Source organism: Ammospiza caudacuta, chromosome 1 (genome assembly GCF_027887145.1).
Source record: "Ammospiza caudacuta isolate bAmmCau1 chromosome 1, bAmmCau1.pri, whole genome shotgun sequence".
Classification (NCBI taxonomy): Eukaryota; Metazoa; Chordata; class Aves; order Passeriformes; family Passerellidae; genus Ammospiza; species Ammospiza caudacuta.
Genome location: NC_080593.1, coordinates 20,301,012 through 20,328,776, shown reverse-complemented (window position 1 = coordinate 20,328,776; position 27,765 = coordinate 20,301,012). Strand labels below are relative to the sequence as shown.

At 35.9% G+C, this 27,765-nt stretch overlaps 1 protein-coding gene across 1 annotated transcript in view; it reads left to right on the top strand.

The window, feature by feature from the left end:
- The window catches only part of MALRD1 (MAM and LDL receptor class A domain containing 1), a 229,880-nt gene that overhangs the window by 49,344 nt on the left and 152,771 nt on the right, over positions 1-27,765 (top strand). The window contains exons 15-19 of the mRNA XM_058825112.1: positions 6,935-7,087; positions 7,239-7,344; positions 8,629-8,996; positions 10,438-10,850; positions 25,084-25,177. Of these exons, the coding sequence (XP_058681095.1) occupies positions 6,935-7,087; positions 7,239-7,344; positions 8,629-8,996; positions 10,438-10,850; positions 25,084-25,177 (1,134 nt within the window). The remainder of the gene's footprint in view (positions 1-6,934; positions 7,088-7,238; positions 7,345-8,628; positions 8,997-10,437; positions 10,851-25,083; positions 25,178-27,765) is intronic.

Genomic DNA, 27,765 nt, shown 5'->3' with positions numbered 1-27,765 from the left:
CTTTTTCAAACAGCAGATTTACATCAGTGACCTAACACACCTATTACATTGTGTGCTTGTGCTCTGGAAGATGGATGCGCAGCATGACCTCTGTGGTCTACATCCTATGCATTTGGTGTAGTCTAAATGCTCACTTTTGCACCCTAAGAATTATGTTGATGGAATAAGAATAAGATCAGGTTGAAAAGCAATCTGTTAACATAAATGTATTCTTGATATTCTGTCTGCCCTTTGCTAATTTCTCCCTTATGCTCTGTCTTATGTGTCTGTTCGGTTTTGGGTTTTTTCTGTCTACTTATGGTGTGGATTATCAGAAATAATTATATGGGTTTCTATATAAAATAAATAAGAAATAATTTATATTTATATGAAATATAGCATATTTTTAGAGGTTTATCCATGGTCACATGCTTTGAGGTCCTGACCTCCTGCACAGTCACTGATGTATTGAGGCATACCTGCTGCAGCACTGGCTCACCCACAGCCATAGATCCTTTGAAGTGTACTTTCTCCAGCATGGACTTACCCTTCAGAGTTACACCTGCTGCCACACAGACATAACCATGGCCACAAGATGTGGCTCTGGTTGGGCTGTTCTCAGCCACAAACACCCCAGGGAGTCCCAGTCCCACGTGGCCTCACCCGCAGGTCACGGTCCCCTTGACTCGAGTCCACACTGGAGTCCCTGCAGCAGCAGTGACCTGGCCATGTGCCAGCAGGCTCATCACCTGTGTTCTTATCAAAATTCTCCAGGCACAGCAGAGTAAGGAGATAAGCAGTCAGCAAGCAGAGAAAGCAGAAGCAGCCAATGGTGAGCCCCAGGCTCTAATGAACAGTCAGGAAAGCAGGCCCCATGGCGAGCACAGGAATGTGCCAATTAACATCAAAACATCAATACAAGCTATAAATTTGATCCAACACATTTCAATCACACTTTTTATTATCTCAAACCCATCAAGCCACACGTGCCAGAAAAGACTGTCACATCTGACCCCCAGCTCAGCCCCACAGAGCTGCTGACACTCCCCTGGTGGGATGGGAGAGAGAATCAGATGAGTAAAGGTGAGAAAACTCATGGGTCAAGATAAAGACAGTTTAATAGGGAAAGCAAAAGCCATGCACACAAGCAAAGCAGAACAAGGATTTCATTCATCCTGTGGGCAGGCAGGTGTTCAGCCATCCCCAGGGAAGCAGGGCCCCATTACACATTATGGTGACTTGGGAAGATCAACATCACTTGGAGCATCTCCCCTGAGCGTGTCCTGAGCGTGACACCACAGGATGTAGGCTATCTCTTTGTTCAGTTGGGATCAGCCTTCCTGGATGTGTCTCCTCACAGCTTTTTGTGCATTCCCTCCCATGCTGGTGGGTCAGTGTGAGGAACAGGAGAGGCCTTGGCTCCATGTAAACATTGCTCAGCAATAATTAAAATATCCCTGAATAATCCACACAGTATCCAGCACAAATCCAAAATATAGCCCTTTATCAGCTACTGTGAAGAAAATTAACTACACCTCAGCCCAAACCAGCACACAGACACATGGCATTGTTTTGTGTTTATGTCTAAATGAAAGATGCATTTAATAGTTATTATTCTATGGTGTACAATTTAAGGCACCACAAGCATGCTAAGGCTAGCCTTAAATGAAGTAATTCATAAACTGGACATAATCTATACTTTGTACACAGTTTTATGTACCTTACTTTGAGTTAGAAGGCAAGTAAAGAGAAGGATGCACTTATTGGTTCTTAAAACCTACTTTAGTGGTATAATTGTTTAAAGAGAAATATTTTTTGGTTTCTAATGGTTTCCTTCATATGAGTAATAAAAATCTTCTCAGTGTTATAAGAAACATTCCGTATATTTCCCACTTCTGCTCTAATTATACAGTAACTCTTCCTAAATCTCATTTTTAGAGTCAAATCTTGCATACTAAAATGTCTGTCTCATATGCTTGCTACTCTATTTCTGCCAGGCAAATCAGTAATTCTTAAAGGTGAAACAGCAGCCAGATCAGAGAGATGGGCTTAAGTTCAAGGAGTGAAAAGATTGCAGGTTGTAAATTAGAGAAGGTACCTAATACTGGAAGTGCCTAGATAACTGCATAAGAATCAGCTCATGAAAGTTAAATGGAGAAGGAATGGGACTGAAATCCCATCAACAGAGGAAGGAAAATACCTTTGACAGTGGATAAGAAATGGGCTGCAAAGGCTGCATTGCTTGAGCTTGCTGGTGTAGGAGAGAAGATACCAGGGGCTGGAGGAAGCCAGGGCAGGAGGGACCTTGGCTGCTCTGGGGGGAAAACTGGGAGCAGCTGATCAGTGTCAGGAGAGAGAAAAATAATGGAAGACTAAATGTCTGGTAAGAGAGAATAAAACAAGGAGAGAATGAGAATGAAGAATACAAATGTGGAACAGCGATATTTTGGGAAGGATCAGTATAGTATCTGGCTATTCAGTGACAGACAGCTGAGACTACATGAGAGGACCTGGATCAGGGAGCTGTTTTGGGAAATGAGGTAAGAGAGTGAGGATTTCCAGATTTTCAGTGATAGTTTGACTGAAATACGGGGTCACAGAAGAAGTTGTGTAATAGGTAAAATAGGAAATAAGCTGTGGAAAAGAAGAGCATTGAGGAAAGAACAAGGACATTTTTCCAACAGAGACCACACACACTTTCAGAATTTCTATAGAACCCAGAAGTCATGAGTCTTACTTGTCTACTTCTTTCAGCAAATATCTACATAGTATTTTTGGGCAAAACCTGTCTCATTTCATAGTTACTCATTTGGTTTCTAGCAAATTATGCACTTTGGTTAAAAATATTGAATGGGCTTTGGGCTTTGGTGGCAGAGAAAACACGGTGAATAACAAGAAGACCTGAATAGTGACCCCTGCACCTTATTTTTGCATAGTTCAGTAAAAAGAACTTTCCCTTCAATTTTATAGAATTTATTTTAGAATTTTTTTTCCCTCTGTAAAAATCTCAATCTTTTAAGTCCTACAGCTAAGTTAGGAGATATTTAGTGCAGTTAGCTGTTAAAAATGTAGGTGCACAGTGATATCAGAAGATTTATTTATAACAAACCCTTTTTAATCTGCATGCTTTGCCTTCCTTACAGGCAAAGCTATTTCTCATTTCACAAGTGATGTACACTTTTGTGTTATGTACAAGTCATATCTGTCTAGTACTAAAAAGCCCACATGACTGAAATCACAAAGAAGTCTATTGCAATTTCATGGCTATTGAAATGGATTTCCCAACAAAATTTAGCAAAAGAAAATGTTCTGGAGTACTTTGTTCCTTTAGCCATCTGTAGAGAAGACTACCACATCTATTTGTTTTAAACCTTTATGTTTAAGTGTGGATTTTTTGGTTCTATTTTTTCAAAATAGTAGCAATTAATATTTGGAGGTGAAAATTGAGGGAAGGGGAGCTTTGCCTTGGATTTTGTAAAGATCATATATGTTTGATCTTCAAGTAGTGACTTGCTTTTTGTCTTTTGTTTCTTTGTTTGTTTGTTCAGTTAGCAGTGCTTCTTGCTGATGAACTTTTGCCATTATTTTTTTAACTGTTCTCTATTCAGTTTGTCACTGTAGAAATTAGGCCACAGCATCAGCAAATTATGGTGTTGTTTGATAGAGTGTATATAATGGAATTAGTAAATAGTAGCTGGGATAGAAAACATAAAAATGGGAAGGCAGGTGTCCTTGTACTATAAAGAGAGTTATAATTGTCTAAGATGACTGTGTCCAGAGTTAAACTGGTTCTGAGAACTGATGATAATTATATTTTTGCCATTTATTGCAAATTTTGTCAATTTGCAATAAATTCCTAAATTTATCTTATAATTACTGTTTGAAAATTATTTTAAAGTTTATTGGGATATTTGAAGGTTTAGAAACATTTTTAAATAAAGGAAGATAATATACGCCAGAAATGATGATGTTATCTCTTCATCTGCATTTTTTATTTATGATTCATTCTGTATAAACTTACATGGGCTGAAAGACAAGTAGAGATTTTGGGGGTTGTAGAGATTTATGAACTTCCATTCTTTAAGAAATGCTAATATCTTAAACAATTGTTTTTAAAATACTGTTGTGAGCAAGACTGTTTATTAAGTTCGTGTTAGGCATCACTCAGCTAACAGAGAAACTGCACATCTGATTTGTGAAGGCCTTAGAATAAAACTTCTCGAAACAGGAAAAGTACTCTGCATAAGACCCCAAAATCAGAAAGAAATCAGTGTTTTGTGGTAACAAGTCAGCTCAGAGGACACTGAACATGTTGAAGGTGTAAAGGCAGCTTGCTCAAAGCATCCACAAAAGCCAATCATGCTGAAATGTGATGCTCACGGGCTCTCTGATTCCATCTTGACTAGGGAGGAAGCTTGTTAGAAACGGTGGTGAAAGGGGCAGCAAAGAAAAATGTATTCATGCATTTGGATGCCACTAGGGGTTAAACAGCATCAAACAAATGGTTGAAGTATTTTCTAGTTTAAAAATATGGAAAAGATGACAAATTTTGGTAGGTTAAATGTAAAAACATAATAAGGATGACAAAACAAGTTTAAGAAACACTAGCAATAAATTCATCAGCATATGAAGAGCAGTCAGCCTGGCAGAGTGCATAGGCTCATGTGAGATTAGAGTATATACACAGTATGTGAGAACAAAAAAAAAAAGGAAGAAAAGCAAATAGGAGCAAATAGGAGAAAAGCTAAACCAAAAGTCTTAAGAGAGAAGGCAGATTAGACTGTGGCGTTCACTGTGAGAGAAAGAACAAAAGTACCCAATCAAGAGACTTTTTTTCTGAATAATCTGTCTGAAATTAAACTGCCAGTCAAAGAAGTTATGGGACAAGACAATTAGATAATTGAAGTGTTATCAAGCATCAAGATCCAAGTGCATTTCACCCAGGCTCTACCAGCTTTCTGTATTCTAGTATTTTCCCCAGGTATTAAATAGCTGGTTTGAGATTTAGTTGAAGGTTTCAGGGTTATTTTATCTCACTGTACTTATCCATGCTTAAGCAAAATGGTCTAGTGAATCCTTTCTTCTCTGTTTTGTCTGTGTTACAAGTTACAGATGCAAGAAGTCTGGGCTCAGACTTAACAGTTTTATCTTGTTTATTTGCCTCATTTGGTGTAACCATCTGTGTCCAAGGTCTGTCATATACTTTGTGGCTGTTCTCCTGGGAATATGTGATGGTTTCTTCAACTGAGTAAAAAGCAAATCAAAAATAGCTGTCCATATTCCTTTCTCATGATATTCTCTCTGGGAATTTTCAGTAATTTCTCTCATGCTTAGGTCCTTGAATATTTGCAGATATATTTTGTCTTCATTTTATTCTATCAAAACTTTCTGTCAAAAAATTCCTTCCTTCTGTTTTTTAGTCACATTTGATTTGTATCATTTTATCATAGGCATTTCTGTCCCACATACACTATATGCAGAGAAAACATATATTTTATTGGATCTCTTAAACATTATTTGTTCTTCCATATTTGTAGATTGTTTTTTAAGCTAACTGTGGACTTTTAACTGTCAATAATTTAAAAACCCTTTTCTTTTTAGAAGATATAGCTATCAATATTACTAATATGCCTCATTAGTAATTTTTCATTATTTCTAAAAAATATGTATAACCAGTGTAACATAGTTTCTAAAGAGGAAAACAAACAAAATCAAACACAACAAATGGAAAAAACCTCCCATACTTTCCATAACTAAACACTAATGTAATCTTATTCTTCAGGGGACTTCATATGATTCTGATATGTGCATATTTTAGATACCATACTATGCCATAGCATAATATGATGACTGAAAGCTGTGATAAGAATTATAAAATAATTCTGACAGTCATGCCTGAATATTTGCTTTATTTATTCTATGTATATAATTAATAAATTATTTCTTAAAGTCTTTAATTCCCTTAATATTTTCCCTTTAAAGCCTGTTATATTTGCAGGAACAAAAAAATTATAATTTTGTGATTTAATGAAAATTTTTATAAAATACCAGAGAGAAAAAACTGATGAAAAGGAATTCCTTACTGAGGGAGTTGTGAGTCACTGGAACAGGTTGCCCAGAAAAGCTGTGAACAGCTGGAGGTGTTCCAGGTCAGGCTGGATGGGGCTCTGGGCAGCCTGGTCTGGGGGGAGCTGTCCCTGCCTATGGCAAGGGGGTGGAACTAAAAGATCTTCAAGGTCCCTTCCAACCCAGACCACTCCATGATCCTGTGTTTATTTACATTCATTCATAAATGACACTCTTTTTTCCCCCTGTATTTGTAATATATAAATTTTCTAAAATATCACTGCTTTTTAAATTGAAGAATTGAAGAATGCAACTGAATATGCTTTCTAGATATTTTTCACTTCAGTAGTTTGTGTTGCAGAGATTACCAATATCATAGTTTCTCACTCATGCCTGATATTTAACTCCATTCCAGTTATGAACAGAGGGAGGATTTTGTTATCATTAACATAGTTGCTGGCATTTAGGAAAAGAGGGATTTAATTTCTGCCTCCCGCAAAAAAACAGATCTTGCAGAAGGTTTGTGGCTGCTTTGTGTGCCCAGTGCTCTTGCTCCATACCAGGAGGACTGTGAGGTTTGTTTTCAGCACCTCCTTGCCTGCTCTGAGTGCTTTGGCTGGAGCCCCCCAGGAGAGAAGGATGTGTTTCACTGAGAACACAGCACATGGCCATGGCTTGGCTGCTCCTCTGCGGCTGCTCTTTTACTCAGATGTTGCTAAGCAAGTTCCTCACGTCTGGTACAAAGCAACTCTGCCTCTCCACACCCCTTTCCTAGACTTACTTCTAGAATATTCACAACATATTCGAAACATTTTATTTACTTTTCATACTGCAAAGCTTTTTTTGTAATGTTGTATATAGAAATGAAATGTCTCTTTCCTTACTCCAGCTGCTGTGTGTGACTTCGAAAAAGAGAGCTGTGGCTGGTTTGAAGCTATAGATGCAGATGAATTTGACTGGGTAAGAAGCTCCAGCGATGCTCTTCCACCTGCATTTCAGAAGCAAGCTCCTCCACGGGATCACACCTATAACAAATCTGAAGGTAAGACAAGCCAGGCCTAGAAACAGAGAAGTGGAATAGATAAACCTGCTTCATAGCCAGATTTTAAGTGATGGCCATGAATGCTGTAAAAACCTTTATAAACCCTTTATTTCTTGAGCTGAAAAGTTGCTTTTTTGTTTTATTTTAACAGGTCATTTTATGTTCATTCTGAAGACCAGCAACAGTATTTCACAAATAGCTCAGCTACGAAGCCCAAAATTCAGGCAAACAGGATCAAATTGCACACTGTCCTTTTGGTATGAAATACTTTACATTTAAAATTCCTGGATTATCTCACATTGCTTCTCTTGGACTGAAATTGAGGTTATAGTTTGAAATAGATAAATCTTTCTCTGAAGCATTTATTTCATTTTATTGTGTCAGCATATAGTCTTCATTGTGAACAATACAGATGTGAGATGAAACACTTGCAGAAAAGTGAAACAGGACGTGACATCGTCAGGCTCTGAGCAAAGTTATAGTAAAGGATTGTGCCTGTATATACATGGGCAAATACCACAGTCCTTTTGCTAACAATTCTTTGGTTAATTCTTTGTTCTTTGGTAAATAATTTGAAAATGTGATTTTTTTTTTTAAGAAAAGAAAGACATTGTGAAAAATCTAATAGGTTCTTGAGTCACCTTGAGTATTCAAAATTAGATTATCCAAATTATTATTATTAAGTAGAAGTTCCAGTGTGAGAACTGCGTCTTTGCTTCCACTTATTTTTTCATATACACAGAAAAAACCAAACCAAACCAACAAAACCCCACAACTAAAATCAACAATCAAACCCAAGGAAACATTTTCAGTAATTGTCTTGTCTCAGTCTTTGTGCAGACTTGTCAAAGATAGACAGAAAAAATATAGCTTTGATAATTTGTTTACGAAGGCCAAACTGGTGTCACTGTTTAAATAAAGGTTTGGCCTGACCTTAATAACAATTAAGTGCAGTTTATCTCAGTGATGTCAAATACATCTGCCATAGGAAGTGGAACTGTCTTTTTATCCAAGATTCATGTCTTGAAGTTGGGTATTACAAGTTGTTGGTTGTATATGTGCTTCTGCTCCCAGTTTTGTTGTACAATTGTCAACCTAAGTATTTGTCAGTTTTAAATGCTGAAGGCTTAGAATGCAGTATGTTAACAAAAACTAACGTAGATAGAGGGCATACTTATGCATTCAATAGGTATTGTGTTTTTCCTTCTTGAAACTTTATAATCATATACTGAATTAAATTTATAAAAAGAAATTATGCATCTGAGTGAGCAGCGTTTGTTGCTGAATATAAAAGCAAATGTGACTGACTCTTCAGTTGTGGGTTTCAATTTAATGAAGTATGCTTCTTCTCTCAAAATATTCAATTCTTGAGACCAGGCCTAGACTGATATAGCAGCCTATCCTACCATCATTCAGAAAATGGATTGGCTTACAGGCCCTGTGGACTTCCTATATATCACAGAGATACAACAAAAACAATGGAGGTCATTGTGACATTTTCATCATTTTCCCACTTAACATTTTTATTTTTATCATTTTAGGTATTACAATTACGGAGAGTCAGTTGGGGCAGCAGAGCTGCGATTGCTTGTAGATGGGCTGAAAAAGCCTACAGTCCTTTGGAGGACATACTACAGCGAGGGAAATCAGTGGCTGAAGGCAGTCATTCAGCTTGGACGCCTTCCACATCCTTTCCAATTTTCTCTTGATAAAATCAGTCTGGGTGTTTATGAGGGCGTCTCAGCGATTGATGATATTAGATTTGAAAACTGTGCTCTCCCGCCTCCAGCATTAAGTTGTGAAGGTCCAAATCACTTCTGGTGCAGAGACACAAAAGCTTGTATTGACAGTTTGTTGGTCTGTGATCTTGTCGATGACTGTGGGGATGGATCAGATGAAGAGGGCTGTGGTGAGTACTCTCCACTATTGCTTACTAAGACCACACAAATGTTGACCTCCCAATTCACCCCTGGGCTGAAAGAGCACAGAATTGCTAAAGACAGTAACATAGACATAGACATAGACATAGACCAGAATGATAATTTTAATCTTAAATGCATATGGTAAGTTAAACTGGGGGTAAATGGAATTCTCTCTCCTTTATCCAAAACCACTCTATTTCTTAATCTTGTGTAAAACATGAACATTCATCACAAGTTTGTTTTAAAAGGGAGAATGTAAAGTCAAGATGCCATCTTTGATTTTACTGACACAAGTATTGACGTACTGATGGGCTGAGAGGAGTGTCCTACCTCTTCTTAGGACCTACACTCTTTCTATAAAAAAAAAATTAAACATCTATACTAAAGATGGGAGTCATGCTGAACCTGTTTGCCCCCTTCAAAGGAAGCACTTGAAAGTACTGAGGGAGGCTATGAGTCGTTCCCATTTTTGACATTCACCTTGAGTGCTGAAGGGTGCTGTTGATGGTTTTTCCCCTGAAGCATGCATTCATCAATTTTAAGAACTCAAGAACATTAATATAAAATAAAATTAACTAGCATTTGCTTTATCACTTCCTGAGGTAACTGAATTATACAAATCACAATCAGTTTGAGAATGGGGGGCACCTTACATGCTCGAGGTGATATCAGTCTGCAGCAATAATTGCTGAATATCAACCTAAAACTGCTGTAAATTTAAAAGAAAGTGAAGGCTTTCCAGCTTATCTTGGTTTTTCTACTTGGCAGAAATGCCTAGCTTATTTATAACCCATTTTGAGGTCTGTGATGAGGTTTTAGTTGCAGTTTTAAACACCATTAAATGAAACAACTTTATTTTTTAAAAAATGCCATAATGTCAGTTACTGCTTATTAAAAGCAGATACAAAGTTGGAATGCAAGTTCACCACCTCTGACACATTTTTTTATTTAGATTAGAGGTAATCAATACATTTTACCTTGGTGTCAAATAAAAAAATGCAGTTGTGTTATAAAGTCTTTGATTTAGCCTTGGTAAAATTATCATGTTTATATTATTGAGGATAATAAAGATCTAAACCCCAATGTGTTTTTAGGACTACATCTGCCAAGCAAAAATACATTAGATCATTTATCACACATACATACAAGACAGTATGGTGTGGTTTATTTCATTGAATTAACCTCAATTTTAACTCTGATCTGTTCACTTTCAGTTAAAGAAGTTTACAGTCTTTAATTTTAATAATACATAAAATTAATAACATGGATACTTTTACTCACAGTTATGTTTATTCAATAAATTAAGTACAATTTGACAGGTATAAATTGGAAATAAATATTTGCAAGGATAAGAAAAAAATATTAAACCCCCATCCCCTTTTGATACTGCTCTTTTATTTTTGACGGTCTGTTCTCTTTACATTTCAGACCCTGACCTTCAGTGTGACTTTGAAAATGGGCTGTGCAATTGGGAGCAGGATGCAGAGGATGACTTTGACTGGATCAGAATACAGGGTCCAACGCCCACAGTCAACACAGGCCCCCTGAAGGATCACACGACAGGCACAGCCAGAGGACACTACCTGTACCTGGAGTCCTCTGAGCCACGCCAGTTCCAGGATAAAGCAGTTCTGCTCAGCCCTCTCTTCAACCCTTCTGCCCATGGAACCTGTGCTTTCCGCTTCCATTATCATATGTTTGGAAAAGAAGTTTATAAGCTGTCAGTCTTCCAAAGAACTGTGAGCAATGCTAAGGGATGGCTCTTGTGGTACAAGTTTGGAAATCAAGAAAACAGATGGATCAGACAGACACTCTTCATCAGCAGTTCTAAGCCATTTCAGGTATGATCCTTCTAAGTTTTGAAGTGTTTATTTCCTGCATCATAAAGCACTGAGAGTATATAAATAACTGCACAATCTCAAAGCTATTTGTAACTGTTTGATCACTTTTGCTTCAAAATATGTTTGTAGGGTTTTTTGAGGAAATATGTAAAATATTTTTGTTCTTGTGGTTATAGTGACTTTTCCCACTTTAAACCACTTAATTTTAATATTTTGAATATGTGTTTTTAAAATGAATACTAGTTTTTTTTCCCAAGGATTTGGTGAAAAAAATCTTATCCAAATCTACTACAAAATAGTTTGATTCATTAATTCTGTTCAAAAAAATATCCTCTGCTTCGCCTAACTTTGAAAGAGCTACAAATTAATTTTTAATTATATAATACCTGAAATTACATCAATACAAAATGTTTGGCTGCCAGGTTAGACTAAGAGTCAAAAATTTCTTAGAGAAATATATGATTAAAATAAGTTACAGCTATGAATCTTTACTTATATTTTCCTCTTTTAAATATTGTATATATTATTTAACTATGTGCGGTCTTTTCATTCCAGTTGGGATATTCTGCAGGGTTATTAGAGGAGACATTGGTCCACTCGATTGTCAACTGGTCCTAAAATTACCATTCTCCTTTCCTCCCACGCCATATTATAAAAAAGAAACTTCTTCCACCTTCCTTTTAAATCTGATACAGTGCATTTTTTTCTTTAGATTGTTCATTATTATTTCCCAAACACTAGTTTTAAGTAAAGAGAAATTCTATCCTCTTTGGAGGAAAAGGCATTAATAATACTGTGGATGCAAAGAGGCACATGGAAGGAGTGTGTTCATTTTCTGTCAAGATCTTTTGTAAAAATATAAAGGCATATAAACATAATGCTATCATAGATTCTTCCCCTTCCCTTTCCCCCTTTCCCCTTCCCTGTTTAGTGGTTTATCTGAAGAGCTATAAACCTTCCTGTCCTGTATTTGACCTCCTGAGAGTTAGGAAGGTCTACTCAGTAATGGAAATGTTTTTCACATGTTATTGTTATAAGGTTTTCTGTTATACTTTCATAGTTCTGTGCAGGGAATTTCAAAGATATTATTTTGATCTATTTTGATTTCTCATAGTCATTTTTGAGGGGTGTGAGGTATAAGTTTGATTCTTCTGAAGAAAGAGATCAAGATCTGATATTCATTGTGTATTGTGTATCTTATAATGGAGTTTGCTGTGTCACAACCTACAGCACTTCAAAACTCAGGAGTTTTGAAGAGAGCAAGTTGTGCTCTGTTTCTACTGTGTTGCCAAGTGCTGATTGCTTTCCAATCTGTCTTTCTCTTTCCAAACTTTCTTTTAAGTGTATAGTATTTAAATACACTATATTTTAAGTATTTCTACTGAGATGTGCACTAGAACTGCCTCTCAGTTGGTTTTAGGCTGTCTCTAGGATGTGTAACAGTATTAAAGCTGTACCTTCTATATTTACTATACTCTGTTCCCAATATCCCATAAATTTAGGGTTTCACTGCTTTCACACCACATGCTTAAAGTCTTATAGGTCACCTCAATGCTTCAAATGAAGTGTTTAGATTCACTTGAGAATGGATTTTTTTTCATGAAAGTATAAAAACTAACTAGTCTAAATAAAGATAGAACTTTTAAATAATTTTCTGGACAAAATACAAATCTTGGCTTCATAATCTTCTGTCTCTAACCAGAGCACCTTGTCAGCTCTTAGAGGATTTTCAGAGATTCCTAGTGAATAGAAAATATTAGACTCTAGGACCAAAGATCGTCCAAGTATTTGTCAGTCAGACCTTCATTTTGTATTTTCTCTTCTAAATGTGTGAGATAACCATACATCTGAGATGTGTCCTCTTCCTCTTTCCTACCTATGCAAGTAGATCGTTCGTTGACCCCAGTAAGAGAAATAATCACTATAAATAATAAATCACTCCAATTCGCATTTTCAGTTTATTTGCTAAGCATGAGAAGCCAGCTTTGGGAGTATATGAACAATTGTGCCAACTCCTAGGAAAAGGAGGAACTGTCAGCCAAAAATTCAAAGCAGCAAAAAAAGGCATTTGAGGCCCTCTTGAAAGTCAAATTCTTTTTTGAAAGTTTTGAACTCTATAGGTATGAAACTCTAGGCCCTTTAATTGAATGCCCTGGCAGAAACCCAAAGGCAAGAGCAAAGTCCCTTGGCTCACTCCCAATCCCAATAAGCCTCAGAATGTTAATTTTGTCAAGAAAGCTTTGTTCTGGCTGTCACCATTAAACCATGGTGACATTTGTTGCTATTCCATCAGATGTTTTACACCAAAGTGTTAAATGTGACACCATTGAGAACAATGGGAGTAGCTAGAGGAGGAAAAGGTAAATTCAGAGCTAAACTATTTAAACAAAAGGAATGCAGTTTTCTAAGACAAAATTAAGCACCTCTGTCAACTACTACTATTGACAAGTATTAAAAAAAGTTCCAAATACACATGCTTATAAAATTTTTGCAGCTTTATTGATCTAGAGTTTCTCTTCCTCTGCAAATGATATTATCTGCAAGAAGTTATACAAAATTTTTAATTGGAAAAATTCAAGTTAAAATGAATTTCTTATAAACTATTCCTTTTAATTCTACAGGATACTTGTTTCAGCATGAAAAAAACCCCCACTGTCGAGTGTTCTTGTCTCTTTACTTGTTCTGCATTTATTTTAATCCTGAGAAGTTTACTTACATGTCTTTTCTTTAGATAAATGCTTGAAACGGTAGTAAAACAAAATTCTGTCTATGATAGCCTACTCATATTGATGATGAATAGTGTTTGCTTTTATCTTCTTTGGAATAATCATATCTGAAATAGTTTTTGCTCAGAAGAAGTTGAGCAAAGATTCTATTTTAACATCTTAAAAAATTTTACTCTCTTAGCTTGCTCTATTTTTTCATATTTCTGATGATACAGAAAAGGAAATGATGATATGTGAAAAATGGCAAAACTCTATATCTCAATTCTTTTGGGCACTGTAGTGTCCTTTTTGTCATGATAGAAATCACATACCTATCATGTCTGTCTTAAGAGACCTAGGGCAACTTTGCTATATTGCAGAACATATTAAAAAAAGAATCATTATCTTTATCCCGATACAGTTGTTCCCTTTTTGCTCATGCAGATTATACATTTATCTCTGTAAACAAAGATGGTTATACATCTTTGATACTGCAAAGTAGTACATTAGGGAGTCTATCATCATTTTGTGATGATTTTATAAAGGTCAGTTTTGCGTTTTTCTTCATTGGCTCTTATGAAATTTAAAAATGCAAGTACAATTTTTAAGTTCATGGTTAACTATCACTGCTATATTTGATTTCATTACTAGAAAATTTAGTATTCTAAGTATCATATATAAAACCTTACTTGTCCCTTCAAATATAAAAGTTTCTTCATTTAAGTGTGAAAAATAAGGACCAATATCAGAAGAAAATAAATAATTGCAAAAAAATAAATAATGTTGCAATTAAGTAGATATAAAATGCATTTGACAATTTCCTATTTTACAAGTGGTTAAGAAAAGTAAACAAAAAATACACTATAATAATTTTAATCTTTTTATCAATTAAGTATTGGCTTAGAAAATAATGGAATATTGATTGAAAATTAGAATGATGCAGTTTCTATGAATATAGAATAGGACTATGTCCTGTGAACACAAATATAAAACAACATTATTTCTCCAACTGTTCTTTTTATCTGTTGTGCTTTTTTTTTTTATATATGTGGGTACTTGTATTATGTTTTTATTATGAGTGAGATATCAGTTTCATGTCAACTACATATGTAGTGAGCATACATCTTTTACATCCAGGCTCTTGCCATTCATCCTGTCAGGAGAGACAGAAGTGCTGAAAGTCGTACGTAGGGTACGAAGCTGGTTGGGATACGTCACATAGGCTGTTCTGCTTTTTCACCCTCTACTCTTCCCTTTCACTCCTCAGTGAGATGAGATAGCAGCTGTTCTTTGGGGGTTCTGATGATCTGCTCTGTAGTAAGTGAAATGGCGTCACAAAAGTCACCCTTCAGTTATTTCTGCCATTCTTGCTGGTTCTTGCAATTACTTTTCTGAGGAAAGGGAGGATTCATCAACACCCTCACCCCACCAGCCATTTCTGTAATGAAAAACTCAGAATTCTAAAGGTAAACGGAATTTTTGGTGTAATTCCAGTTTAAAAGCTATTTTTATAGTGGTTTGGGGTTCTGCTTCAAACAATAGTGTCCACTGTGGCAATTTTTGAGGTTCCAGAATGTAGAGTTTTTCTTTCATGCATTTCTAGTGGTGATAATTATATTTCATAAATGAATAGTAGAGGGGGACTTATAGTAAACTAAATACACTTTTTGCCAATTTAGGACAAGATAATGACTCACTAGTCTTCTTTGTTAGGTATATTATCTTTTATGTAAGAATAAATACAATTTCATTTCCTACATGACGAGCTTTAGAACTATGGAAATTAAAAATTTTAGATCTTGTATTCAATTTTACAGTCCCTCAGAGAGAATATTTTAATATTCTTTAATTAATATTGTAACAATGATAGTTTTGTAGACTTGTGTGAATTTTTCAGTGCTCTCTAGTCATTAATTGATAAGCATCAGGTTAAAATTCTGGACTTATACTGGTGAATTCCAGAGCATGTAGCTAATCAAACTTAACCAAACTTCTTTGCCTGCAACTTCTCTGGAAGAGTGTGCATTACTCTTTATTGTCCCAAGGAGTAGTATTATTTCCTAGTGTGGAAAGCACAGGAAAAAAGAAAACAAATCAAAGTAATTGTGTATTTACCCTTATTTTTGGAACATTAAACTGGGAAAAAAAATTGAAAATGTTTGACCCTTTTTAGAGAACTTGGTTAAACTGTGTTCCTTTCAGAAAGAGAGTTGCTTGAGATTTAGCAGAGAAACATCTAACCAACAGTGTTTAAAAAGCTTCATAGAGAAAGATCATCAGTGATTCCTCTGAATAGAGACAAGAGAGGTATTCTATGAAATCATAATGTAACACAATCCAAGCAACAGGAAATAATATTTTAGGATGGCCTGTATTGTATTTGCGTTGTCCCCAGATGAAGTAAGGAATGATTAATGTGACTCCAGGTTCTCAGAAGGCCAATTTATTACTTTATGATACTATTTTATATTAAAAATACTATACTAAACTATACTAAAGAATACAGAAAGGATACTTACTCAATGCTAAAAAGATAATAATGAAAACTCGTTACTCTTTCCAGAGTCTCAACGCAGAGACCCTGATTGGCCAAAGAGTCAAAGCAACTCACACCAGAATCCAATGAAACAATCACCTCTGGGTAAACAATCTCCAAACACGTTCCACATGAGCAAAACAGAGGAGAAGCAAATGAGATAAGGATTGTTTTCCTTTTCTCTGAGGCTTCTCAGCTTCCCAGGAGAAAAATCCTGTGCGAAGGAACTTTTTCAGAGAATGTGAATGCCACAGGCCTGTTTTGTATCTCGTTGGTGATGAATGTTTTGTACACAATTTTTGTATACACGTTTTGTGTATACACAAGTCTTGTACACATGTTTTGTGTACAAGAAACTGGAAATGAAGTCAATAAGTAACTTGGAAAATTATCAGAAGCAAAGTCAGTTAAGGCCTAGAAGCACAATAATGAGGCTACAGCCTTCCACCTAGCATACACTGCTAAGAGCCTGGGTGGAAGCACTGTGTGCCAGGATGTGGCATTGCTGGGGTGATGCCACCCATGGTGACACACACTGAGCTGTGGACAGCCAACCTTGCCACTGCACATCTGTGCTCACACTGTGAGGCACTCTGCTGCACAGAGCTCTTGGTGCCTTGGGAGGCTCACTCTTTTTGATATTCTAGCTGTGATCTCAGACTGTCTGCAGTCGCTTTCGCCCTTGTTGAACCAGGTTTGTTATTGTCAAGTGTTGTTAGCCTTCTGCCTTGATTTGATTGTCTACCTGCTTCCTTCTTCAGGGCCTCATTTCAGCGTGTTTTGACATACCAGCAGGAGTTTGTTAATGTTTAGTTGGTCAGATAAATATTTTTCATTAAAATCTGGTGCTGAAGCAGCTCTGAACTTATCAAGGACTTCTCTAAGACATTTATTACGTGTCTAATGCCTACTTGTGATCATTTTTATGTTATTGCTTTTGATCCATTCCCTGCTAGTAATTTCCGCACAAAGATTTAGACAGCATGGATTTCCACTCAAAAAAGAGCTTCAGTTTCAATTTTCAATTTATCACTCCTCATCTTCCTTCTTCTACTCTTCTCCTTTGAACTTCCCCTAATAATCTGCTGAGATTAGTATTCAGGAATTCTCCTTTTTTTATTTTTTCTCCTGTCCTTTAAATGTTACCATTTGCTTTTGTTCCACCTTGCTCCTCTAATAGTACTTCAAATAAATGAATATCTAGACACATTTGCTGCATCTCAGTAGGTCTTTTTCTGACTATTCTTCTTTGTTTCTGATCTGTATGTTGCCTTCTTTCATTCCTGATACGTCTTTGCATATTGCACAATACTCTGTGTTTTTACATTTACATTGTGCTGTTGGTTTGTGGTCTGTTTACAGTAATTATTCTCATTTTGTTTTCACTGTGGCATTGTACAGCCTGTAGTTTCAGGCAGACCTACACAAGCAAGTTTTTATTAATTGGCTAATATGGACCTTTAAATATCCAAATGCACTGGAATGGGAAGAGACATCTTGTACCAGATAAAAAGTTGCTTAAATTCTCATCCAACCTGACCAGCACACTTCTCACCATCATTGTAAAAAATGTCCTTCTTCATGTCCAATCTAAATCTCTTCTCCTTCAATTTAAAATCATTGACCCTTGTCCTGTCAGTATAAGTCTTGGAAAAAAAGTCTCTCTTCAGCTCTCTTATGAGCCAGCTTTAAGTATTGAAATGCTGCCATAAGGTCTCCATATATCCTTCCTTTCTCTAAATTGAAATCTTTCATATTGTCTTCATAGCAGAGGTGTTCCATTGCTCTGACCAGTTTTTGTGGCCCTCCCCTAGACCCGCACTTACACGTGCCTGATGTTCTTATGCTGGGGAATCCAGAGCTGCCTGTGGTACTCCAGGTGTGGGCTCACCATGGTGAACAGAGTGGCAGAATCACCCCCTTATCTGGCTGGCCACACTTTTTATACTAAGCCCAGGGCAAAGCCTACACAGTCTTGCAAGTTATTTAAAGAAAAAAGGAAAAAGACCAACCAACCAACTGACTGACCAAAAACAATAACCACACACTCAAACCCCAAAAAATTGTTGTCATACCTGTATTTAACACTCATGCCTTTTCAGAATGTGTCCTGGCAGGTGTGATGTGCAGAGACAGTTTCAGGGTATCTCAACTGTGCCAGAGGTTGCTCTGTCAGGCCAAATCGTGTGGATTAGTCCAAGTCTGTCCTGTTGAAGTGACAATGCCTTTTGGTAGGGCAGCTCTACTTCTTGCACTTGTAGGTCCTAAGCTCTCCACCATGCCCCATCCTCACAACCAGCCTCAAGGGGCTGTAGAGGGCCAGGAACAAAAGATGACATATCTCATGTCAACCTCATGTTCATACTTCATGCAGAGCTTGTATAGGCTCTAGCTTGGGCAATTCATGCTCAGGTTTCCTAACTAGTCCACAGTCTAGGTCAGAAACAATATACATGTAGAGTGGACAACATGGGAACAAGGCACTTGTGGGAATAGGTGAAAAACAGCCTTAAGACTTGGTGGTTGGTGGTGAACTTTGTGTTAATAGCAAAGACCATTCAATACCTACAGTGTGAAGTGAAATACAGACAATTTTCATGCTGAAAATGTGTGTGGTACATGCTGTGTATTTGAAAAACAAGTAGTGTGAGTTTTTTAAAAAGTCTTTCCTAAACAATGGTTTTGCCATGTTTGATAAATGAATTTCTCAACACAGAAAACTGTGGAAACAAGATAATCACATGAGGAATCCGGAAAATACATTGTATAAACCTTCAGAGAAAATTTTGTGGGCTTAGTTCAGGTCTTAGGGAAAGATAGTGGCCTTTTGTTCAGTGTTATCAGAATACTAAAGAGATAATCCACTCTAATAATACAAACAATTTATTCTTTGTGCTGTTATTTTATTGATATGCTGTGGAAAACTTGTCATGATGTCATCAAGTCACAACATGTGCACATAGGGGACCAGGAATGAGAATAATACCTTTAATAATACCTTTTCCAGTGACAATTATATTCTTAATTTCATGTCTGTCATTTCCTTGCAATTTTTCTTGAGATGGGAGAAAAGAAGGGGGCTGGGGTGAGAACTTTTTACCTTTTTTGTCCATATTTACATGCAGGCTGCTCAATGGAAATCACATCAAGTAAAAATATCCTTTCTATTCTCTACTGAACTGTCAAGTTCTGCTCATGTTTTAAATGTGGAAAACCTGAAGTAATGAAAAGTTTTCACCATCTTTCAGAACCCACAGCCCACCGAGAGACTGTTGGGCCATTTGTGTTCAAGGGGTATCATGTAAGACAGGAGTTATGTTTCCCTGAAAATTAAGAGTACTGTTTCACATTTCCTATTGATATTACTGTATTACTTATCAGCAACTGCTCAACAGGAAAATAAGACTTGGATGACTTTACAAGGAGAAGGAAAATGTTAGTGATGTTTATCTCATGGCTTAACTGGATCTAGAAAATATAACTGGATCTAGGAATATCAATATCTTTGAAAATATAACAGGAAGATCACAGGAAAACTGTATTTTGTTGAAGATTTAATTAAATTTTCTTCCACAGAGGAAAGAAATTGCCTTATATCAAGCAGAGAGTTTTAAAAATATTTTTTGCAATCTGTTTTTGCAAAAATTTCTATTTATTGAGTATGCTTATATTAGAATTAAGGAACAATGTAGAAATCTACTCCCACTGAAGTATATGTCAAAACTCTCATTAACTGTGACGAGGACAGGATTTCACGTCAACCCACATGTTCTGGTGATATCTCTATGTTATTGTTTCCTTACTTTGGGAGGTTAAGGCCATATGCATGGATATAGGAGCAGCAACTCCATATAACTGTCAGGAAAAATCATTTGGGTCAGAAAAGGTTCACATCATTAGGCAGAAGGTCTAATAGTGATCCCTTTGCTCGTTAGCAATTGCTGCTGAACAGATAATTGACTGTTTATTACCACAAGTGCATTCACAAGCATTGAGAAGAAAGCAGTGAGCGCCTCCTCTTAGGATGCTCCTTATCTCAGCATGGAAGAATTGCCTTTGCAGTGAGCACTGCATGGATCAGAAAAAGTCTATTTGTTCAGCCCAGTGCAGACTTCCCTGGACAGAGATGGGAAGATGTTTTTCTGCAGCCCTTTATATCTTGGTATGCTCTACTGTACAAAAGGGAGGGACAGAAATACTCAGGTCATAACGAGTCATCCTGGTCAATGTGGGACTCTTCTTTCAGGACCATAAGTCCCAGGTATTTGATATAGTAATTCAGCCAGAATCCTGGGGTTTGTTTGCTTGATTGTTTGTTTTAATTGTTTACATGTAAAATCTGAGGAAAACTGTGTTTGGGAGAAAAGAAAGCAGACTTTGTATATCCTTGTAGATTAAGTAAAAATTAACCATGAACTTAAGGTATTTTAAATATAGTTTCATAATTGCAATTGCTATATAGATGTTTATCAAATGGGCAGGCTAAACATGTTGCTTTAAAAACCTAGAATCTCAGAAATTTTTAGGCACTGACAATATAGTACTTCTGCAATAATTCTTCCAGTGCTAATATTACAGAATGACAACAGGATCTTTTCTCTTGAATGAAGTTTTGTGACCTTAATACAGGAAAGTAAAGACTCCTAGAATATGAAGCCATTAATTCCTCCAATATTACTGAATAGTCTAAAACAGGATACAAATGTGATTCATCCCTGCACTTTAGAGAAATGCTGTGAAAAACATCATAATCAGCATGAGGGTTCACAAGCTTATAGCGAGGCGTGATAAAGTGCTTTACTGAACTAGAACTAGTGTTTTTCAGTATCTTGTAAAACCAAGCACTGTAAAGCATCAAATATTTGACACAAGATTTTTCATATTTGATGTGTGTAACCTTAAGAATGCTGGTAACAATTCATTTGGACACCTGTGTGAAAGGACTTTATTTCAACTTTTGAAGTCTTGAGGCATTAATTTCCAAATCATTCTCAATGGTCATGAAGGAAAGGGGCTGATGAGCTTTGAAGAAGGGCAGTGTGATCTTGAGCTTTTCAGTGGGTATGATTTAAGTGATGCGCTGACCCACCCAATGTTGATAATCTCTCCAGAAGCTGATGGCAGGTCTCCACTTGTGATTGGGTTCCATGCAGCACATAATGGCTCTGATTGCCTAAATCATTCCCCCAAGAGAGGGAAAGCTGGAACAGACTGTGACAACCCAGGCATCCTTTTTTTTTTCCCTAAGACCAACTGTTTTGCAGAAGGTTCAGTGGAACAGGTCAGTGCCACGTAAACAGAATGCAACTGGTGGACACCTAAAGGAGAGATTGAGGGAATAATCTCAAGTCCACAGTGCCTACTCCTGTGTTGGCAGCTGAGGATGCAGAGAAACAGAGCCAAGGAGGAATAAATCACCACGCTTGGACTCAGCAAAGCAGTCAATATCTTACTTGATGTGAATTAATAACTACTCAAAAATTCAAGATCAAATCAAAATTTCTCCTTTTTTGAATAAAACCTTTTCTGAAAGAATTGTGTTTTCTTGGAAATAGTTTCCCTTTTAATGTACTTCTTGAAAAATTATTATAGGAATATGTTCATGCGTTCTTGAAAAAATTATTCTACAGTGAAGACTTATGACATGACTTTGATCATTGGATGAAAATATTTTAACAAAGAAGATGCTTTGAAGCTTCATTCTCTGGCTTGACCCTTGTCTGTAATTACAAAAGTTCCATCACCTCATAAGGAATTTATTGCTTTTGTGATGAAAAGTTATTATACAATTTTCTTTATTCATCCCTAGCATTAAAAAATAGGGGTAGTTTACGTCAAAGATATGCAGTGAAATGTGGAGGAGTTTACTTTTAGTAAGTTACAACAAAATTTTTTATGGAAAAATGTTTTGTCAGTTATTTGTCTGGCTGTTCTTTCCTATTCAAACCAAATCAAATGCTTTCTTGCCAGAAATCATCACAGAAGCCTAATCTAAATTAACATGCTCTAACTAGAAATAAAAATCACTAAATAACCCTGTTCACATCTCCTGTGACAAAACTGAGTTACTGTTTATCTAAATTACAAGTTGAATACATTAGAACTAATATCACTATTTTCTAGACATTTGAAAATCTTCAGAATTTTGAATGCACCACAGTATTTGAAATTATTCCATTTTATCTTAAACTATACTTGTATAGAAATTAAGATTTTACTTTGGTAACCTTCAGTGGGAATTGGCTATTGACAGAAATGAGCATCACTGTAAAAATTGAGCATTTGTACAGAACAATATTAACCATTGTAATTCCTCTATTAAGACTTGTCATTATATCACTTCACTATTCAAAAGCATATTTTGTTCAAAATCTTAAGGGGGCATTCTTCTTATGTATACAGAATGTCGTTCTAATGCAGTTTGCTTTCATGGAATTGGGTTTTTTCCCCTCTTTTCTTTATGTCAAGTACCTTTTGATACCTTTATAGATTTCATTGAGTCCGAATCTTAGACTTCTGAAAACATGAAATTGGGAACTATTTATTCTTATTCAAGTAACAAATGTGATGTGAACTGAGTTTCACAGCAGATGAATTTCTGAAGTTGCTTTATTATATCTTATGAAGTTTGCAGAATTACATCTGTCAAATTAATTAAAGTGGTCAAAGTTTAACCACAGCTGCAGAGAGACTATGTATTGAGGCTCTAAACTCAAAAATTTGTCTTATTTTCAGTTTTAAGTGTATACCTATGCCACTATTACATTTTATGTGTTGTTAATGAGTTCATGCTATATTTCAAAGTATCAGGCTTCCCTGGTGCATAGATAAATGTAAAAAAAAAAAAAGTGGGTGGGGAGATTTTAAACAACACAATCATATTGATAATCAGTATAAGGGTATTCTGAATTATATTCCTCCTAGAGAACTGTGTCCTGTCACTTCTAACTTTGAATATTTTCAATCCTTTTAAAAACATATTCTTGCTTAAGGTGCAAGACTGCAGCTCTCTTAAAGGAAACATGGGTAGATGATGTTGGATAAGGATGTCCTCAGCCCGTGTGTCTGTCAGGACTGGGGACATGGGCACAGGCAGATTTGGAGACTGAAGCTCCTTGCACATCCCACAGTGACATCCAGAAGTGCCCAATCCAATCCTATGCAAAGTTACTGTAGCTGTAGGGGTATTTGGGTTTATCTTAGTAGTAGCAGTGTAATTAAGCTAACTCACTGCCTCTTTTTCTAAATTTGAGTTAATCAATAAGTAAATAATTAATTGCAGGTAGATAATTGTTCATACTTTGAAAAAAAATTGAAAATTATGTTTAAACTGCTGTGTGTTTGCCAGTCAACATTACCATGGAAGGAGATTTGTAATTTTGGAAATTTCCTTGTGTGGCTTTTCCAAATAGTAGATGTTTTTGTTTGTCCTGTTTCCCATTCATAACCATTTTATTGCTATTGGTACCAGTCCAGTAGCATTGTCCCTATTTTAATCTAAAATACCCAAAAGCCTGGGGTAATATTGTAAGGAATATTTGTGGGTATCCTGAGGGGAAAATAAGAATCCCACACTGCTGTGAGAGCAATAAAAAGCAATGCTGTCATTTATTGTTGTCGTTCACATGAAATATATTTTGCTCTAAAATGGCCCATCTGGAGCATATCAATAGTAGGGGAAATTTACCTGTCTTCTTCTAGCATGCTCATTTATTTTGTTTAATGGACATAATATATAAATGAAGTGTAATCATTTTTATTTACTCTGGTGATGTCAGCATCAGTAATAAATCTACAATTCCCATGCAACTTCAAAACAGCAGAAACAAATTTGTCAGTGTTAACATATTTAGACTGATATTATTCTTTTACTTTTATGGGGTTAAGACCATTCCTTGCATCGTTTAAGTATTTTTCCCTCCTGTTACAGGATAATAAATTTCAAGTGTAATGTTTAAAAGGTCTCTGTACATATCATATGAAAAATGGTTCTTGTTCAAAATAACCTTTCTTTATAAATAAATTACAACAAAAATAGTAGAACTAACAGTACTCTGAAGCAGAACCATCATATATTTGCCACTATTTATCCATCATTAATGTGTAGGAATTTTTTACTTAAGTGAGGAGAAATCTGAAAAAAAACATTAGAAATTTTATACAGCATTTCTGAAACTGACTGTGTATGTAGCATGTAAAATAAGGATTTAAAACAATGGCAAAGAAATAACAGTTTTTGAACTCTGTTGGATCAGCAAAAACATCTTTTTTCAAAAAGTGTAGGATTTGAGAAGGCTTTATTATTTTTATAAATTGAGGTTTATTATTTAGTTAAACTAAGAGTACTCTTATCAAATCTTTGACTAATCACCTGCTAGACATTTATCACTCAGCAACAGACAGAAGAGAGGAGGTTTATTAGTCTTCCAGAGAGTATTTCACAAACACCAGCTTCTCCTATTCTCTGGCAGTAGAAAATAATGAAACAAATACAACATTGACAAGTCTAATGAAGCAGTAGAATATTTTTCTTTAAAAGGTTCCATAGCTCATTTCTTACCTGCCTAATTGCTTTCATCATACTGAAATTTTTATGAGTCTATAATTTTTTTTACATGAATGGTACTATATTTAGCACGATTAATGTTATTGCAATAAGTACCAAAGGAGGTAAAATCATAATATGCCACTTACGATAATGTCTTGCCATCATTTTATATCACAGTGATGTTTCAGTGAATTTACACCACTGTGAAGCCAATCATTCTGCTATAGTTCACTATGATTAATGTGACCACCAGTGAAACCTGATAATAATTAGTCGCTTTCGTAAATTGTCATTGAATAGACTGTATCCCCCAGAATAAATTTAATTTCATTTTAAGTGAGAAACATGGCACATGACTCTTCTATCAATTAATAAGAAATATTTAATGAGAAGTGGAAGTCTACTATACACTGAAAAATGCTTTTTTAATTCTTGTTTTCCTAGATTTTGGTGAAAGGTATCGTAGGAGATGGCTTCACCGGAGACATTGGGCTTGATGATGTGTCTTTTCTGGGCTGTACTCTTTACAATGGTAAGAGTTGAAATGCACATCTCCAAGCTGTGAGCTGATTCGTTGCTGTCATTTGTTAATATTGTTACTAGAAAAGCAAAAATGAGGTTAAAAAATGTGAGTCAGGAAATCCAGACTTATTTCCCTGCTTCTCAGACTCTCATATCCAGGCATCAGAACAAAATAGGTTCTGCTGTGCATGTAAGGTCCAAAAGAGGTCCTTAGTAAGAAAAGTGCTGCTTCCATACTCTTTTAGATCTTGACTCCTAGAAGGTAAAAGAATCTTAGCTGAACTTCATTCTGCCAGTTCAGTTTGATGCAGCTTTCCACCTCCCCCTAATAATTCTTAATGTACTTACAGTGTCAATTGCTCTCATGTGACAGCACACAAATAATTCAGGTGATAGAGAAACCTACCATCAAAATCATTGTTACCAAGGGTAGAATAATCTCTACAGAATTGTAAAATATTATATCCCAAACGTGTATTCAAGGCACAGACTCAGAATGTGGAGCTCACCACAGAACAGATTTTGAGTGGGCTACTGTTGGCTGCAGCAGGCAGTGCAGGTTATATATGGTGTGACAATTGCTCTAAAGTCATGACAGGGCTGTAGAGCAGCAAACAACTTAAAACAGTGCCTGAATATTAGTGTCCTAGCATTTACTCTGAAACACCTTAGTGTAGATGCATTTTGTTCTACTACTCAAAAAATGTCTTATAATTAGTTCTATGAGGAATACCAGCTGTGTATGGTGTTTCTTTTGCAGATAATAATCGAGTGTTTTACCATATTTATACAGGGTAAAGCAGTTATTATAACATTTTGGATGTGAAGGCTTTTTGTAAATACTCAGTTAATGGATTGTGCCTTATATTCAGGGAATAAAATCTTAAAATAACTAATCAGAAAATCCATAAATAATTTCAAATTAGTTATGACAAAAACTTTAAAACTAAACAAGAAATTGGAAAACATAGAGGGTCAGAATTTCAAAGTTCGTAACTAAGAAAAAAATCTTCATTGTGTGTAGAAAGATAAATGGAAAATACTGAAGTATAATGGTGGACAAGAATCAGGTTTTGTGTTCTGTATATTTTTAAAGTTGAGAGCAATTTTTGAGACAGCCTAGGGTCCTGTTCTTGTTTTATCTCCTCCATGCCATAAAAATATTCCAACAGCAAAAAAAGCAGTCAAAGAGACTGTGGGAATAGCCTGCAAAATAGACAACAGCTATGGCATATTCCACCAAATTTAACACCAGTAGGATCAGGTTGAAAAAGCAGGGTTCCCCTGTCCCTGCACACTGGAATCAAGCACTGCCCAATTGCTCGAGGTCCACTTTAGGTGACCAAACACTGACAGGGAGAGGTGCGCTTGGCAGCTTGGTGGTAAAGTCTCTAATAAGAAACATGAAAGATGTTGAATCTTATGAATCCTGAATGTATTGCTTCAGCACAGTATTTAAATGCCCTGACCAAAGGCTATTCAGTGATGCTTGCTCTGGACACAATGGTATTCAATAAAGTATTTAATAAAGTATTGAATACCAAACTATTGAAACTAAATTGTTTCAAAATAGAGGAAGTATCAGATCCTCCTTTCTTTTCAGGTGTTGTGAAGGCTCTGGTTATTCAAAATTTCTTCTTCCATTTCAGTGTATCAGGAGCAGAGCCTTAAATGTGGTATTTGTATTGAAAAATTTCTGACCAATAATGTCCTTGCTGTTATTCTGAGTTGTGGATAAATTTATCAATTCATCTAATTGTTACTTCAAAACATTCCTTCTCCTAAGTCTTTTGTTTGAGTGTTAGGACATTTTGAGAGTATCATTCATTTGACTGGAAAAGAATTGATCTAATTTCATATATTTGCTTTCTACCCTTCAAAATAGAAACGGATAATTTATTATCAGTATTAGTGGTCCAGCTGTCAGGGATTAAAAACAAAAATCCTTGCTATCCCAGACACATTTAATAGGAAAAGCCTTCACATGCACTTTTTAATTAACTCAGGTGTATTGCTCAGGTGCATTGTGCACTACAGCTAATAATTTCATAAATTATTAAATTTTAAAAAGGAGTTTTATAATGGAAATTCCTTTTTTAGACAAGAATAGAAAAGGTTTTCAAGAAAAGAGAGTAGGCTTGAAGAAAGGTGCATAGTAAAGAATAGGACAAAAAAAGACAATTGATTTGAAAGAAGTGGTAATGAGTTTGAATGAAATATAAAGGAGGTGGTGGAACAAGGTGGTCACCTCAGAATAATTTTTCTAATGAGAAAATAATTTTTTTTCAGCAATAAATTTACAAGGTAAGAAGGTTACATAGTAATTTCCACAGTCCCTTGTAGTAATCAACATGTTGAAGAACCCATTATCATCTGAATGATCTGTTAGCCTTGGTGCACAGGGAAAATCAGTTTCTGTGATTGCTGTGTGAGTGTTGGCACCAGTTTTTTTTAACTCACTGGGTTAATCCAAATTTGAAAGACTGGCAAGAGGTGTAAATCCTGCAAGTGTCAAAGACTGTATGGATGGTGTGACAAAACCAGTGCTTTCCACTGGGGAAAGCTCCAATTCATCCTGCTGAACAGCATTTCAGTCATTCAACT